The 18,774-nt window shown below is 38.9% G+C and overlaps 1 protein-coding gene across 3 annotated transcripts in view; it reads left to right on the forward strand.

Moving 5' to 3' along the window:
* The window catches only part of LOC110978479 (ELAV-like protein 3), a 62,394-nt gene that overhangs the window by 27,421 nt on the left and 16,199 nt on the right, over window positions 1-18,774 (forward strand). The window contains exons 4-7 of one of the 3 annotated variants that reach the window (XM_022233503.2): window positions 661-820; window positions 1,327-1,576; window positions 4,088-4,150; window positions 5,627-10,698. In XM_022233503.2, the coding sequence (XP_022089195.2) occupies window positions 661-820; window positions 1,327-1,576; window positions 4,088-4,150; window positions 5,627-5,966 (813 nt within the window). In that variant the 3' untranslated portion in view covers window positions 5,967-10,698. Of the gene's footprint in view, window positions 1-660; window positions 821-1,326; window positions 1,577-4,087; window positions 4,151-5,626; window positions 10,699-18,774 lie in introns of those variants that run through there. The other 2 variants (XM_022233504.2, XM_022233505.2) reach the window with 2 other exon arrangements.

Below are 18,774 nucleotides of genomic sequence, written 5' to 3' on the forward strand. Positions count from 1 at the left end.
ATTCCACAGGGTTTTTTTGTTGAGAAAAGAAGAAAATCTACATGTCACAAAATGAGCCAAACACAATGAAAAATATTTTCATGACGGCACTACCCTGTCTGTATGTGGGTGGAGAGACGTGCGCCATCAACAAAAAGTTTTTTGAAGAATACAAAACGAAAAGAATGTTTATAGGAGAATTTTGTTTTCTAATTTTGGAAAATGCAACACCTCCGTTGATGATATTGCATTGTGTTAGGCTATGAGTTGGGTGCTCATCGGGGGTTTGAACTCAATTTTTTTAACAGTCTACTTGCTACGTAGTTGAAGCAAACTGTCTCTGTGATTTTGTAAAACTGGTTTCAATCAAGCAATATTTTCATGACTTGATTGGTGGTTGGCTGTCTTTTTCCTACGAAAAACCTTGGCAAAGAAAGATCAACACTTTGAAATAATTTAACATAAACACTGCAATCTCCTACAGCGTGCTCTTCATTATCAATTTATGCTGACATTTTTGCAATTTATATATTTCAAACAAATTTACCATTCCTTAATAAAGGTAATTTGTTACAAATGATACTTTATACACATGAATTACAGAATGTAATTGCATACATGTAGCAATTTGCTGCGAATGGTCTAAAGCTCATCCCTTTTTTCCCGTCCATGGTCCATCAGGTTTCCTATGCTCGACCAAGCAGCCAAGCCATCAAAGATGCCAACCTGTACATCAGCGGCATCCCCAAGAGCTACAAGCAAGAGGATCTAGACAAGCTGTTTGCTCCCTATGGCCACATCATCACTTCCAGACTCCTCTATGATCAAGACTCTGGCACAAGTAAGCTGCCTCGGCCCTTGGCTTTCTGTGTATTCCTTTGACAGGGTGTTTTCGAGTTGGCATGAGGTATAGCTTTAGTCTTGGTTATGGTGTAAACTGATGGATGGGGGAATCAAGGTTTATGTACCACCCCCACCAGAGGTCCAAAATGCTGGAACATTTGACAATTGTGATCTCTCTCAGTGTAGCAGTGTGTACATATATATATCAATGGATTGCAACCTGGATAGCCTGTCCATTTATGGCGTATAAATTATGTTCATTTATAGAGGCACACCATATTTCATCTTCAGTTCCTCTGTCCCCCCCAACTCACATACAGATTACATAAGAAACATCGCAATTGGCATCAACAAAAAAAAAGCCTTTAATAATTTTTCTTCAATGCACAAAACTGCAGATTGAAGGTTCTTTGCAAGTTCTTTACCTCTTCAAAAGTAGTGCAATTGGTTGCCAGCTCATTTAAATGAAGTCTTTCATGTGTTTGTGTTTCCTCTCTGAATTAGCTGGGCGCTCACGTGGGGTTGGGTTTGTGCGCTTTGACAAGCGTGTGGAGGCAGAGCGGGCCATTGAGGCCCTTCACGACAAGACTCCAGAACATGGCACGGACCCCCTGATTGTCAAGTTTGCCAACAACCCCAGCCAGAACTTCCACAAAGTGCTGCAGCAGGCTTACATGACATGTATGTCACCGCAGCGCCGTGTCATGCCCATCGGATCGGTTGGACCCATGCGCCACATGCCGCCCTGCTTCAGGTAAGCTTTAAAGAAAAATTAGTGTGTGTGGATGATAGGAGTTTGTGTGCGAGTGGGTATTTTTGATTGTTGCATGCAGATCTTGTCACTCCAGAGATATTGGTTTTGTGTGTGTGTGTGCCGGAGTCTAATTGCCATCCTTGGGTTTTGTCTGTGTATTTTGCATATTTCTGCTGCTCAGAAGATGACAAATGATCAATAATCAAGAATTGTTTTACGTACTCGTACCGGTATATATTGGTTATTAAACAAGTTTCTTGAAGTTGTATTGCTCGTGCCCATAAAAGAAATAACACAAATCTGCGTATGGATTGATTTACTGTCCTTTGGATGTAGACCCCTTTGTCCAGAGCCTCATGTGATCTTAAAATATCCTTTTGTATTTTCTGTAAATACATATTTTAAAATTAACTGGACAACAGTACAACCAACATATTGATTATGCATGCACATTGGAGGTCCCCCCTCCCTGATGAATATTCTGCATCTGCCGGCTGGTAGTTTGATGGAAGCCTGCCTTGCATCTTGGCTCGGTGCTTGGAGTGCAGCCAGTGTGAAGCAGGCACCCAAAATAAATATTCACCATGCGAAATCAGCGGCGTCCGTGGATTTTTAATTGGAGGTTTGCCCGACAGTAAACAATATGGCTTGTGTCAACTTCATTAGCATGCTCATAAACCGTTATTGCCGGCAACAGGGACAAGCCTGGTGAATTGATATAGCTTAAGCCCCAACCAAATGTGCATTGTGTTTTCATGTCCTTTCTGAATAAAATTTCTGTATATCTGTATAATGGTGCAAATGTACAGCATTTTTTAATGGGCCATACAAGCAGTGTATAGCAAGTATGGTTAAGAATGATTTACCAGGGCAAAAAAAAATGGTCTTGACCCGTTTGTCATCGACTGTTCTCAGAAGAGAATGACGGTCAGGGCTGAAATTCCTCTTGCGGTTGTCTCCACAGCAGCATTATGAAATTGCTGGATCTATTGTCAGGATACACAAATTGAATCACGTTTGGTTTTAATCCTGCTTAAATTGCAAATGTGGCTGAGAAGATGGCGAGGGAGTTCATCTGACTGTAGCCCCCTTTTTCTAATACCCAAGTTCTTTTTGGAATTAAAACAGCAGAGTTAAGAGATGTTGGAAACTTTGATGGTGTGAAAACAAGCCTAGTGTACGGTATATTAGAATCGTAATGTACAAAAACAAGTGGTATTCATAGATTGTCACAAATAAATGTCGAAAGAATCACTGAAAGACTGAATATTTCAGGTATTCATTATCTCAATTGATGTCCAGAGCAGGGTTTCTACAACAATCTTCCATGTTATTGTATGTTTTTCAGTACGAGGGCTTCGAGTTGTATCCCTTTGCAGTCCCCCCCGTAAAAAAAGCCTCCTTAAAATATAATTTTAATGAGATTTGAAACTTTAGGGGCCTTTAAATCAACTGCCATCAAATTGATGAACCGAGTGCCGTGTAAAGACGCTTCGACCCATGAATCCCTTTCTGCAAGATTGCCTGGACTTGGGCACATTGCTTGTCACTCGTCCAATTTTTGCAAAGACCCCAACAAGCAATGTACAAACCCTGCTCGTTTTTGTAAATGAATGTGTTATTGTATGGTCCAGACGTTTTTCAAATACGATAAAATGAAAAATACAAAAATACAATTTTCTTAAAGTGGACAGCTGCATGGAAACATTATGGAAAAATGACTTTGTGTAGCGTCGGCAATATTCAATGCAAAAGAAAAAAGATTTTGAGTTCCATTGTAGAAATGCAACTCAAAATGTCTACAGCATGGCTGACTTGGTTATAAATTCTGAGAGTATTAATGAACCAAACAAATACTAGAAATTCCGGCTACACACTGTAACGTCTGGGAAAAACTGCATCATTTATTGGCAAGTTGTAGTAAAGGAAACAAGGATGCTTTAAGATGTTTGTTTTCCAGGAAATGTCTACGTGATAAGCAGTCAGCTGTTTCCATGCCTACAGTTCACAGGCCAACCTCCCCAATAAAAAAAAAATTGTGGCGAAGGAAGCTTTGTTATTTTTTAATTTTTGTTTTGCAATTAAAACATGACCCAAATGGGTTCATTTTCCATCATTCTTTAAAATGAAAGAAGCTTTTCATTTTTGTGGAACCTGTATTTTAATTGTGCTGAAGTTCTGCCACGATACTGTAAAAAGAATAACAAAGTTTCCTTTGCCCTGTCTCCCTGAGCAAAAAGATGAAAAAGCAGTCCATGAACTGCTTTGTTTGAGAAAGTAAAGACATTGTTGACAAAGAAAACAAGGGGATCAAACCAAATTCCTCGTCTGAATCTTCCTGAGCCCAGTTTTGCAGTATCCTTTCACCTACCAGGCCCATTCATCACATGACACATCACACGACAAAGTGAGCTGCTTGCTTTGTTTGTCGGTTGGTCGGTTGATCAATCGGTCGATTGTGGATACATGAATGAATACATCTGAAAATCTCCCCATGTGAATTCTGTGTAGGTGGCAACATTTAAGCGACAAGATGCAGGGACTGCTAGGCAAGATATTGCCCAAAAACAGCATGTGAGTACCCCTCCCTCATCTACAAACAAGACTAAGGAACAACAATAAGACATGGTTTACCTTAATGGGTGTTCATTAATGCATGTTGGTTTTTCTGAAGCTTTAGTAACACGTTTGTACTTCACATGACATTTTATTTTATAGTTTGTGGCTTTTTTTACATGATTTTTACAGTTCAGGGCTTGGTATTTATTTGTATTATTCGCTAAATGTAGGGAAGACAATCTTTCAAGCAGAAGTGGCAATTCCTTTGACAGTTTGAGAAAAGACCTTTTTCAGATGTTGGTCTTTGAACACAAACATCAATTATTCAGGTAATCCTGAGTGCGCCCTGATAGATTTATTTATAACAAATCCTCAAAAACCACTGTCACATCCAGTTTTACACCAGAAGAAACATTCAATGTTTTGCAAGTATAAACTATTGCTGTTTGAACAAGTTGAGAGAATAGATAGGTGGTTGGGATATATCCAACTATGCCAGTATTCAAGGAATAATCGCTTCTGCTGTATTTACTAACTGTGGCAATGCATTTTCATGATTTGGCAGTTTTGTGAATGAATGACACCAGAGTTCAAAGAAACCAAACCATTTAGTCTGGTGCCTCTTGTCCTGAAACTGTGTGGCATTTGACACCCTGAATCCTCCTTGTTTATCGGTTGGCATTCATATGCATCTGTGTGTAACAGCTTGCACTGATTATGTTTTTGACTTTTTACATGTAGGTGAAAGGATACATGTATGTGGACTGTGGTTATATTTAGTTTTTGATTTATCAATTTTTTTTCCGAGTCCCCCTTGGTCGATTTCATATGTTGGTTGACATCAACTGGTTGATATCAACACCTGTTGTCCATTTCTGTTCTGTTTAACACTCACAACCAGTGTTTTATTTCCATTTTGCAGTTCTGTTCCAAAGTTCTTGTTAAATAGATTTATTTGTTCGACTTTTGACTATTTCTTTTTCCACTTGTTTGCATTGCTGAATGACTCCTCTTTTCCTTTTTTCCTCTTGATAAAAGGTGGTGGTTTGCTTAACTTGATTTTCTGTTGATTTTTTTTTCTTGTTGATTTCCATCATTTAAAATGTAGAGCCAGATCAGGACTTGAATATTTCCTTGGTGACTTTTACTTTACTGGACAGTTTTGAACAGTTGTTTATCATCTTTTGTTTATTTTTAAAACTCAGTCTGACAGTTAACAAAACATGTAAAGCTTATTTTTCCTGACACCTACAGTAAAAAAGTAAACAAACAAAATTTCAGCAGAAGATAATTTCAGTTAACGGGTTTCCGATCAGTTTCACTTGGGATTCTTTTAAAAGCCAAGGTAGAGTATAAATGGGGCAAATTACTGACACCCACACAAATTTGGTACTACCTGCATCTTGGGTACTTGATGTAAAATGGATGTGGAAGGCTGCTTTCCGCTTAGCTGGTGCTGATTCCTGTGGCTGTTGGACTTTGTTCTTCCAGGTATTCACCCATGACAATGGCCCAGCAGCATTCTTGCAATGACATGCTCAACACCATGAACCTCCAAGCCATGACCAATAATGGCAACGGCTGGTGCCTGTTTGTCTACAATCTCCCTGCCGAGAGCGAGGAGTCCCTGCTCTGGCAGCTCTTTGGCCCATTTGGGGCGGTCAACAATGTCAAGGTGGTCCGCGACTTCAACACCAACAAGTGCAAAGGCTTTGGCTTTGTCACCATGCCCAAGTATGAGGATGCGCACCGTGCTATCGAGGCACTGAATGGGTACTGTCTGGGAGCGCGCACTCTTCAGGTGTCTTTCAAAAAGGCAAAGAATGAGTAGACAGGCATCTTGCAGTCACCAAGGTCCTGCTGTGGATTAACGGGGGAACAAATCTGAGAAAGTCACAAACAGATCGAGAACAAATCTCATCCCCCAAATAAGGGTAAAACAAGAAAAAAAAAACAAAACAAAATCAGTAAACAAAAAGTGATACTGTCAATGAAGGTTTCTGAAAGAGCATGACAATGGCTAGATCGAGTTTTGTCCTAGGAAAGTTTTTAAATTGGAAAGAGTGATTATCTAAAAGGAATTTGTATTAGCCCGGTTGTTATTTTGTTGTGGGCCAAACGCTTTGAATTTTGTTTTAAAAAGGTTGAGTCTTAATTGGTTAAAACCAATTTTTCTTATAGGAAAAAAAGATGAAACTATTTGAAATTTAATCATTTAACAACTTTTCAATTTCTGAAAAAAATCATTTGAACATGTTTACCGCCTGACTTTTCAGATTTAATCAAGTATTAAATTTTTTGATCTTTTTAAGTTCATGCCAATCTAAGTAGTTAAAATGTATGCATGCATACAGTTATTAATTTAGCTCTTCGTATAAAGAATTGTGTTGATTGTATGGAATTTAATTGCAGAAATATAGAAAAACTATATTGAAAAGTTAGTTCTATCAATTTATTAGATATTGATTGACATGATTTTTAAGTATTAACTTTATTGGCTTTTGTGTTTTGTGTTTATGTTGTAGTTTATCATGTAGAGTTTAACTTAAAGGTGACCAAGAAAAGCAAGCAAAACCAATCCATCAACCCAAAGAGCTCACTGATGAAAAATATTAGTAGCCATGATCCGAGATTTTGTTCAGTGCTGGTTTTTGGCATGACCGGGCAGATTTGACTCTAGCTTTATGTTGAAATTCTCATTTTACGGACAAAGATGACAGTTTGAGAAGGAAAAAAAAAAACAAAACAAAACAATGTGCTGCATAACAAATGAAAACTACATGCTAGGAGGTGTATCACTGACAATTCTTGCCCATTTGACTGTGCACCACAATACCGTGCTGCTTAATTTTGTTTTGAGTTAACAATTAGCTCAGTGAAGGCTTTCCGTGCCATCTATTTTTATAGCATGTGTAATTATGACGTTTTGATGATGTGTGAAATGATTTGATCGAGTGGTGGATAAATTAAACAAGGCATGTAAATGGAGCTTACACTGAGCTAACGTGGACGTATTTCCATGGAAAAGGGGAGAGGGACTGGTTGAAGGATCAAGGGGGAGTTGTCACATGTCCACTTGGTGTACTGGCGGGAAATGGATAACATTTTAATTGCAAAACCAGGCTAATGTATTCCAAGTTGTTAAAAAGTGAAAATGGTGAAAAGATGACAAAAGAGCCAAACATTAACACACCAGTAAAAAAAAAAAGCGGGAATTATTTATTGCGGCTTATAATGTCATTGCCCAGCCTATGAATGTCTTGGGTTTTTAAATTTGCCATTTCATCCTCATAAGCTATTCCCGTCGATGCATGTACTGTATATGTATATTTCTGGTCACAAAATGTAAATAACATTAGATGTTGTGTGAATAATCGTCCGCAGTTTATTGTTAAAAAAAACAGGGTTCCTGTTTTAAAAAGAGAGAGGAAAAGAAGAAAAAAAATCAGTTGTATATTCCTCCCACAGTGGCTGCCAAAGAAAACAGTAAAGACAAAAACCGAATTCACTTGCAAAGAACATTCTTTGGTAGCTGCGTGAAGGGACTTTATTTTTCGACTGGCTGAACATGCTAGCTTCAGCGTGTGATTGGTTTTTGTTCCGTTGGATAGTTTTGTGACTTTGGTTGAGTTTGTGGACATTGTTTCCATCAGTTTCTTTCGCTTTATACAAAAAAAAAATAGCATTTGCGTACTGTGTCGTTTGGAATCTGCTGCTAATAGTGGTTGATAACAGGAAAAAAAAAAAAAAGAAACAAAAATACTGCAAGCAGTTCATCTGTGGCCAAAAGGTGCTACGTACTCTTCGCTATTATAGACTGTTAAACATCTAATTAAGATTCTTTGCTTTGGAGACAATCTGTGTTTAGTGACAAGTGATTTTTGTGATATTATGGAATATATTTAATCCATTATAACATTTTTGCATGAATTCTTATTGTTGCTTCTATTTTAATGCTTTTTCGCTCTATACATATTATCAAACAAGGTACCATGTAGTAGCTTTTTCCAGTTATGAATTTAAAAGATTCATGTCGGTGATTTCTGTAAATGACTTGTGGTTATTTTGGGGTTCGCCCAACAGCTAGCTAAAATGTGGTATGTTTCCAAGCTATTAACGCACCAAGCTAGAAAAAGTCAGATTTTTGTGAAATTCTTTGCCAAGGTTGTAGCAGAAAAGTAAAGCATTTGATTGAGTTGACTTGGTTCTTAAGGATCTTGCTTGAGTTGATTTGGGTTTTTTTCCTTTTGGCAAACGAGCAGCATGGGTCACGTAGAAAATGTTAAGAAGTAAAAAAAGCTCTGATTTTTCTGGAGATTGGAAAAAGCTTCTTTTTTTTCGGGGTTGGCATTTGGCTGGGTGGTGTTATATATCATTTCTTGTGGGAGTGCTTCGGGTTTACATTGCACAGATGAAGACCAAAGACTTACTAATAGCGGAGGTGATGTGAGTTGCTATGTAAAGCATTAATGTAAGCCTTGTGCCTGTAATGATTTTGGGCCTCCAAGACTTCCCTGTAGATATCTCGGATGAGATGGTCTTATAGTAGATATCGATGAGCTTAGTGGGTTTGACATCAAATGTCGCCAAACAACAGCAAAACGTTCAACTGTGTCTTTTCCTGTGAATGCTGGGTAAGGTCAGGCCGGATGCCGTTTGGCTGTTTGGTATGTGAATTGGTTGAGTTCTATTCCAGATATCCTTTTTTTACCCAGTTCAGAACATCGTACTCCATGAAGATTTTGCAGCAAACGCCAATTCTTCCTACCTGACCTTACCCACTGGGCCCAATCGTGGAAACAAAACAAAAAGTGTGCTAAATATCTTCCAAAAAGATTTAAAACAAAGTTTCTATAACTCTTTATAAGTAAACCTGTGACAGAAAAGGGCCAAGCCATATACAAGTATACAAGAAATCACTGTTCTTGAATTAATGTAAAACGTATGTATTAAAAAAAGACCTGATCCTAGCCTCTTCTTTGAACAGGTACAACCCTTAACACAGATCAGAATTCTATGATATGTGGGCTCTGTTTTACAGCCGCAGACTCTGTATGCAGAAAATGTGAATAAGACTATTGGATCCTAAGTGCCCAGATATTGTAGAATGTAAACTATTTTCTATATACCGTTCTTTCTATACCAAGGGTAGGAATAAATGGTACTTACTACTGAACTTACTCCATGAAATTATGGAAGGAAAAAAAATGCAGCTTTATTGAACATTAAGACTTCAGGTCTATAATATGCACAAGTATTTTGTACAGAGTTGTACATAACAGAGTAAGGATTTGTACTGTACAAAAAAGAAAGGGTTCAAAGTAGATAGATACACAAAGGGGAATGCCAGCTTGCTGGTTCTTCCAAGAAATGAGAGAGGAACGGGTTCAACTCCACCAAAAAAGAGTAGTTTCTTACCAAAAACGAAATCCTAAAGCTTGTCCAAACTTGATACAACTAAGATAAAATCTTTGGCATTAACAAGGCGCTGTGCACGGTCCAACTTGCAGAAAAAAAGAAAACAATTTCAATCATATCAAGCAAAGATTCTGTCTTGGGAGTTAAGGGTGAGCTCGAGAGATGTGCAATCAAAACACCAAACAAAGAATAAAAAGACCAACGATTTTTGCTGCTTTACACACAAAAAAGTAAACAGAAGAGGAGGAGTCTATGCAAGCATTTCATCTCATTCAAATGTAATAAATATATCCGCTTTATAGCTGGCAGCCATTTAAGAAAAAAAAAGCTGAAAAAAAATTCAGAGATTCAGAAAAGGGAGTTGCAGCCTTCCCGAGTAGGTCCCTGTGTAGTGTGCTTTCGCTTGTGTTAAGGTTCTTGGAGTACTAGCCAAGCCAGACTCCATGGACTGGTAGAGTATCCTCTAGGTACACTTGTCTTTGTTGTGTCTTTGTGTCCTTCCTTCAAAATCCATTGAAAACAAAAATGTTAAAAAAAAATTCTTCCAGCTTTTTCAGCAGATTTCTATATTTTGACTTCATCGGTTTCCTGTGTAGTGGAGGATAATTAAAGGAAAAGAAACGACTGGAGAATTTTTAAGGATTGCACTAAAATGTGATAATGGGTGTCTGTCAGTTGGAATCGGAGCACTTGTTACATTTGGGATAAGTAGACACAAACTACACACTACAGGCACTACCATGCTTTTACCCCATGCCCAGCCGGAATCGCACCACTTGTTGCAAAGAAAAAAATGGCAGGAGAGTTTTTATATATACTCAAAAACTGAGAGAAAAAGCTTAAAGTAACTCCCTGCTGATGGTTTTGAAGAGCTCCAAACAAACATTTTTCAAAGCACTTGTTTGCGTTGTTAAGAAGGGAAAGGGGAAAAAAAGCATTTTGGGAATCGGCATGGGAAAGTGACCCTTAAAGAAAGACACCAAAATGCGAAAAAAAAAAGTCAGTGTGATTAAAAAATAAAAAAGCATAACATGTTGGCTCGGGAGGATACAAAGAATTTTGCTCTTTGCTTAAACATTATAATTGTTATTGCTATAAATTTGTACTTTTTACATGTTGTTGAAATAAAAATGCCAAAAAAAAGTGGTAGTTTCTTCACATGCCCATGTGCTTTCTTTCTGTTGTCCTGTGTCATATTGTGAACTTGTTCCAAATTGCATGAACTTGTTGTTTTCAGTCAGCACACTGATACCCTGTTATTTTGTTGTTTTTTCTAATCTTTTTTGCGGCTTGTTTTGTTCTGACCTGACTTGTGTTCAAATGATTATTTCATTGTGACAATCTATGAATATTGAGGTGTTATGACCATAATTTGCTGAATGATGGAATGAAAAAAAGAACTGGTTTGTTTTGTTTCAGGTGAACAGTTTTTTCCATGGTTGTGCCTGTTTTCACATCAGCAATGTAGCTTTCCGTTTTTATTAGAACTCTGCTGGGCATGCCGTCAAGCAAGCAAGCAACATTGTACAATCATGATTCTTCTGTGCATTGTCGCCTACATTTGTTACTTTGTACAAAACAAAACATTTTACTTTTTGTTCCTTTAGTTTCTGTTTGATATATATATTTTTTCTGTTTCATTTGGTTGTTTTCGCATGAGTTCTTTCCTGATGTTGTAGGAGAATTGTTTTTAGTTTTGTTTGTTTCATTACTTTCTCATTGATGGGGCGTTTGTTTCAAGTACCCCCAAAATATTGCAGAAAACTGAATAGAAATGAAACAACTGTTGTCTGGGGCAAATTCTGTCAAGCACAGGAATGAACTAAGCACATGCAGAAAATGCTCACTTACTGGTCGGTTCTTGTCTCCAAATTCTACTGAGCACATCAGTTGGCCGAGTCTTCCACTCTTTGAAAGTGTGGCCATGTCCAAATCAAATGGCTGCAGCTGGGAGTAACACATCCCTTTATTGGACATGGCTGCAGCCGCTAGCTGGTGGCTTCTATAGACCTACATTTGATGCAAACTATGGGACAGAGAACCCCCCCCCCAACTTTGTGTTGGTCATTGTTATACTAGTATCTCGGGAATTCTTTTCAAAAATCTAAGGGGGATATGTTAAGTAACAATAGGCTGGAGTATGTATAGGGATTGGACTTGTTGGGGGGTAGCCCTCTGTCCCATTCATGCCTGGTCTACAGACCTGTATCATGGGGCAGCCATCTTGCTTTTTTACCATTAAAACCGATGTTACCAAAATGAAGCTGGAAGGGTCAATAGTTGGTTCCCTTTTATCTGTATGTGAAGTTGTATTACTATAGCCAATGGGTCTACAGGGGACAAGACAAATATGTCAGCATCAGGGGCATGCTATAAATTTGGGGCCCAATGGATGACCTTTTGCCACCCCTGACATGTATACTTTGGCAAAGGACATATCACTAAAATTGATTTAAAACTATTTCCATCTGTTTGGCAGGTAATTTTCAGTACTTATTCAATATGTGGAATTAAGAAATTAGTTCTAAACATTAAAAAGTCGTGCATACATCAGGTGTAACAGGGACAGGAAAATAATTGGACCCCAAGTTAATAGAATGACCCATCGTGCTATTTCAAGCCACAGCCAAAACATTCAGAACAATGGATTTCTAGTTCACTTTAAGCAGAGACTTCAATTTTTTATTGGGGCAGGGGGATGAATAAGCTTAATTATTGAGGATGAGATGCGCCAGGACTCTGCATACTCCATGCATAAAGAATGTACACATGCTTGTGTCAACATCACTGTGCAAATTTCAACAAGGCCGTCTGGCCATAGGTAATTCACATAGGCTCTATTTGATTTGAGTTTGTCATATGTCTGAGTAATCTTCATCTGCATCATCGTTAATGTTGCCAGCACTGTGACTTCTGGCGTGATCCCAAACCATCTTGTATATGTGTGTGGTACTTACGTGTAGGTTCAGACTGTTGCATCAGGATCGGCACTGACAAGAACTTAAGTGAGAGACTGTAAGCAGGGCAGCTTTGGGAGCCCAGAGCACCAGTAGGATCTTACACGTTCAAATGGTACTTCGTTATTGTGTTACTGGGGCTTACTCTTGACAGCCCCTATGTGGTTTCTATTCTGTAGAATTTGTTACCAGTTTAGATTAAGAACTTCAAACAAACGAACAAACAAACAAACAAAAGATGCTTGGTGTGTTGAGATGTGTGTTGTTGAAAATATATGCAGTTGAACTTTTAGTTGAAACTCTGTGAACATGCGTTGGCTCAAAACTATAAAGGTAACTACTTGCTTTGCAAAGTAAAGTACCCACATTATCCCTTTTATGTATTTGATCTGCATGAACAGAGGTGGGATGTTATTCTTCCCTCCCATGAGCAATAGAATAATTCTGGCCACCAGCGAGACTGAGATCGCCGCTTCGCAAGAAATGGATGACAAACCAGATGCGAAAACCAGTTCCTGTGGCGCACTCGTGTTAAAGCATGAATCAGTTGATTAAAGACTTTTATTAACCTAGATTCACACGTGCTTAGGCCCCTTCTCCATCCCCCCCACCCATTAACTCAGATCGGATAAACTCTTCAGGGTAATTTATATCATTGCTGAAATGATTCTTGATCTCTTACATCCTCTGGAAAGTAAAATTTTCTTTTCAGGGTAGAAAGGGAAAATCCTTTGATGATTGAGTGCATGGACATGTCTTTATGTGTGAGAGCATCCAATTGCAATTACATACGAAACTGCATTTGGTGTACTGAAACTCACCTCACTGGGGTGTGAACGCCAAAAAAAAAATTAAATGGAGCCGCCGTCCAACAGCCAGGCATAACAGCCGTACCCTGTCATCTGGGAGGCACGAGTATCCAATTTCCCAGAAATTTCTGCACTTGATTTTGCTCTTGAGCGGGTATTGTTCACAAGGCATGACCCTGGACTCTTCTCCATGCTCACCAGTACATTACAGAGGAGCTGCGGCTATGCCAAATTCCTCAATTAAAACTTTGATAATCGACTTCTGTCAAAGTACAGGAAGGCAGAACACTTAAGAAATTAATTTTAAAAAAGATAAAATATAAAACAGTCAATTTTGCAGAGACAGTGAACAAATTTTTAAGTCTTACATGTACTTTCCAAAAATACAAATTATCCAAAATGTACTACAATGGGTGTTCTTCTTGGCTAGCTCAAAAAAAAAAGTCACCTGTCCAGTATCTTTTTGGTCGTTAGCAGTAGAGCTCTTCTTAAACCTGTGATTACATTCTGTGCAATTGGAGGTGTCTGAACTGCAGTCGCTGTGTAGCAGCTACCGGTAATGATGCACATTCCTCACAAACAAGGAATTTAGCAAACTTGCCAATGAAAAGAATTACAAACCGAGATTTCCAAGCCGAATGTAGACAGTATCCTTGGTTGGTCAGCTTAGGAAGCAGTAGGGAAACTAGGATACACCCCTTAATTTAATTACATGTAGATTAATTGTGTACTGACCTGCCCAATTCCTCCCCCCCCCAGCTTTCATATGCTGTTGACTTCACAAAAATCCCGGCATTTACAAGCATGCCTTCCCACTTCCATTTTCATCATTAGACTTGCACTGCTTGTTGCATTTGTAGTTAGACAAGATGTGAATGTATGAACTATATTCAGCACAGTCTACAAAGGCCTTTGTGAAATTTCTAATCTAATCCAATCAATTACATAAATGCTTTGGAAATTATGAAATTCCCCCTTCCTTAAACAGTGCTCTCACTGGCCTGCTCAGTTAATACTTTTCTTTGCATCTGTGAACTTTTTTTTTGGGGGGGGGTTTCCTAAGCTTGTCTGATTTCTCTGAGGATTTGTAAATGGGCGCCGTTCTCGCCAAATTGTGAATTGCAGATCACAAGCGTCAATGCCTTGGCAGATCTGCTGGAATAAGGCAATTTTCAGTTTCCTTGTGTGAAAATTCCCACTTGTTTGCAGCAGGTGACAACACACTGCCCAAATCTAATAAGCAAAACAAAGGTTTCCAGTAAGCTTCATTTCAGTGAGAATTAGCTGACAGGCGCTATACATCCATGCGTAGCTGAAGCCTAGGGTTGTAATGTAATTTTCATTTCTTTGGTTTTTATTGTTGGGCTAGCGTTGAGGGGTTGATGTTGTCTGTGAATTGTGGTCAGAGAAAGCTATAATTGAGTTTCCTCCGTGCAACAAGTCTGAATGAAAAGCTGCTGGCATCTAGTGGCTTTCTGCTTAAACCACACAATTACTTTGATCAAAAACAGTATGTGATACAATTATCAGTGGCATATAAAAGCTACTTTTTTGTCTAAAATCTTTCCTGCCAAAGGTCTCACTGTATGACCATGGTAACATTTAGCAATATAAACACCTGTTCAGAGTTAATAGTACAATTTTACAATTTTTTTTCGGATTTATAATCTCTCCAAATGTCAAACCATGTCACACTCCCAGAAAACATGAAAAAGGAATAATTCATTTTCTGGGGACCAGTCAGAAAAACCTGAGAGAACTGTTGGAGTCCACAATAATGCATTAACTATCACTTGAAAACCTGTGAACTGCTTTTCCTAAGTAACATTATTCTGTCAACTCCTAAGAATGTAGCACTGAAGCAGCCCCTGATGAAGCAATTATTGTTATGATAGCTATAGATAATCCCCCCACTGTACATTAAAATCTGAATAAGATGGTTTTTAACTGATGGAACTGTGGAGTTTTTAGAAAAAATGGCGGGCGATTTCCACCCATGTTTGGCAGCAGTGTCAAACCTCCCCGATGCTGTCCCCAGTTCTGATGACTATCCCCCTTGCCCTCTATAATGAGCCGTGTCCTGTCCGCAGTCAACCTACTCCAGACACTTCCTGTCTGCGGCAGTGCTGATAGGCGGAGGCCTAAATCGAATCACTGAAGAGGAGGCACTGAAGACTGTCAACAGGAAGTACGTAGGGGGAGAGAGAGGGGGGGAGTTTAGAATACAAGTTAGGAAACTCAAAACTAGTCTATTTCTACTTGCTCTGACAAGACTTGAACTTATCCAAAGATATGGCGGAAATAGACTGACTTATTAGGAGGGTGGAAAGAAGCTGAAGGAATTTATGTTTCAACCCTGCAAAGATGACGAGTTTAAAGTATGAGTAGAGGGGGGTTCAGATCTTGTAAGTGTATCAATTTCTTGTATGTGCCGTATAATACTTACAAAAGATAGAATGCTCCCACTTTTGTACTTAACCCCTTTGAACAAAATCTAAAACTTGACAAAGTGATTATTTTGCAACTGCTTTTGCTGGAGATACATGTACCAGTTCATTTAATTTTTTTATTGGGTGTGAGTGAAATTAAGTAGCATTCTCTCTTAAAAAAGAAAATGTGGTGTTGACCTTGCATTCTAATATACCAGCAATCGCTGCATAAAATCATTCACTTGTATTGGATGCAAAAACAAGACGGTAGAGATAATTTTGGAACTGGTTTGGCACTACATACAGTGTATATCAGCAAAACTTGACTGTCTACTAATCAGTCACCAAACACTGCTGAAACCTTGTCAAAGTTTTAATCATTTCTTGAATAATTTGAGTTTGTGGTCAGGCATATGTATGTATTTTTTGCCATTAAGTCAGTTCTAGGGGCATTGCTTAGGATGTAAGTTCGAAACTCATTCTTCATTTTAATGTTGTGCTTTCAGAGGTAATTTGACTCCTTACATGTATGTGAGACACATGGTCCCCAACAGTCATGGAAAAAATATCCTGGAATGTCATGGAAAATTTGGGAAAAATAGGAGGTCCTGGAATCTTCTTGTCAGAGGAAACAAGTTGTAGAAAAGACATGGAAATCACAATCATTCAGAAGCCATGTTTAATGGACCACTTTTGATGTGATAAAAGAATAATCTACAGACTATCCTTGTCAGTCTATAGTGAGGGCTATGGCAGTGGTCCAGTCTACAAGCTATCCTTGTCGGTCTATAGTGAGGGCTATGGCAGTGGTCCAGTCTACAAGCTATCCTTGTCAGTCTATAGTGAGGGCAATGGCAGTGCTCCAGTCTACAAGCTATCCTTGTCAGTCTATAGTGAGGGCTATGGCAGTGGTCCAGTCTACAAGCTATCCTTGTCAGTCTATAGTGAGGGCTATGGCAGTGCTCCAGTCTACAGACTATCCTTGTCAATCTACAGTGAGGGCTATGGCAGTGCTCCAGTGCATAATATCAAACAACACATGACATTAAATGTCATGGAAATTTCATATTCTAGTCCTGAAAAGTCCTGGAATTTGGTTTGAAATAGCTTAGCACTCTCAAACACAATTCAACCAGAAAAACCTTTTGCAATAAAGAAGAGAAAGTTCTTGCATAAGCAATGCATAATTAATTTTTGAGTTTATGATTGCAATCAAACATGACTTAACTCTAATGTTATTCTTCTATTTATTGTTTGGTTTGTTGGGTTGTCCTTGTTTCAGATAATTACACCTGTAAATCATTTCAGAAATGGGGAGTCAGGTTTTCGCAGTGTAAGGGAGTCAGGTTGGTGCAGTGTTTCTTTCCTTGCGTTCCACCTCTGGGGGGCTGGGTTTGAATCCGGCTCAGTCCACATGTGGATTGGGTTTTCAGCCCCTACCTGAGTCTGTGGGTTTTCCCCGAAACGTGTCTGGGTTTTCTTCCCACCTCTAAAACTAAACATTTCTTCGTTGTCTTATTCACTCATTATCATCCTGTAATTGGCGCTAAATGTGCTGTTGGATGATCAGAAAATGAAATAAATAAAATAAAATATCCAGTCTGACTTAGAACAAACTTTTGAACTGATGTGCCAGGAGAAACAGACACCTTCCATTTCCCCCCAAAAGGTTAGTGCAAACTAGTGACAGTAATACCAGACAACTTGCTGGTTTTACATTCTAGACGCTAAGCACAGACATACCTGTTCTTGTGGATGTTCTCCCCTTGTCAGATCCAAAATAGATTTGGTGGGTGGGCAGGGCAGACTGTCCAACTTAACTGTTACTGATTGTTGAGCCGACCCAGGAGTTGACATTTTCTTCCCTTTGTCTTGAGGGGGTGGTGTCTATATAGTAATTCTGGTATTTGGCATTCAGTTATTTATCAGTCTTATAGTCAGTGTTTTGATCCTACTGCAACAATTTTGAATGCATTTGAAGACAACTCTCTTGATGTGGATGTACATGGATGTACATGTATCACTTGGTTCCTATTACGAGTCACCCTAAAATTGTTAGCGCTAGAACTCGGATAAATTATTACGCATAATACCGTGACGGTCATGTTCGAGAGCTTTGTTGTAGTATAGGATGCTGACGCAGCATAAGCCTATGCCGACAATCTTGTAGAAATTTCTCATTCAGCCGAGGCCCAAATCAAGACAGACACAAAGCTGACATTGTTTCATGTCAAGTGTCGCATGACCTGCTGGAATTCCTTTGTGACGAGCCCGGCTGCATCATCACTTTGGCCCTGAGCCAAATTATAAGAAACATGAGTCACCCTGCCGCGGCGCAGTGGAGATTCGAAATTGTGCGGCGCCATCAATTCATTTATTGCCAATGTCGGTCATTCATGTTCTGAAGCAAATTGAAGAACCCAGCAGGCCACAGTATATTTGTTGATAAACATTGCTTTTAAAAATGTCGGCCAGTGGCTGTGCGGTTTCAATTACTGAGGGATTCAGACAGGGTAGGTTGTTTTTAAATACAATTCTCTGATCAGACATTAGCCCTTAATCAAATTAACCCCCTTTTTTTAAACATGCCAAATTACCAGTGCAGTGTCATCATAGATCAATTTGGTGTTCCGCCTTCCATTTTCCAGCATAGTGACTCAGTTCAACACCCATCACATTAAAATGAGTGCATGCGAGACTGTGTCTGACCTTAATACGGGGGATGTTTTGCTGGCTATTGCTTATTCAGCTCCCCCCCCCCCAAAAAAGACCGAACTTCAAATCTTGACCAAGAAGGGCATCATGCAGAATTATTAGTCCCTCATGTCATGGCTCTGAATATGAGCTTGCATATTTGCATTCACTGGTCTCACAGTGATGTATTCAGCTCTCCTATCATTACGTCTTTGGTTCAAAACCTTCTCGGTTTGATCTTCGTATATTTCATTTCCAGTCTTTGGTCTGACTCTCCTGGGGACAAGATGGCTTTGAGCTAGTTCCTGAACTTTCACTATTGCGTCAGGGGT

The sequence above is a fragment of the Acanthaster planci genome, linkage group LG12 (genome assembly GCF_054643075.1).
Source record: "Acanthaster planci isolate LZ-2023a linkage group LG12, COTS_SCS, whole genome shotgun sequence".
Classification (NCBI taxonomy): domain Eukaryota; kingdom Metazoa; phylum Echinodermata; class Asteroidea; order Valvatida; family Acanthasteridae; genus Acanthaster; species Acanthaster planci.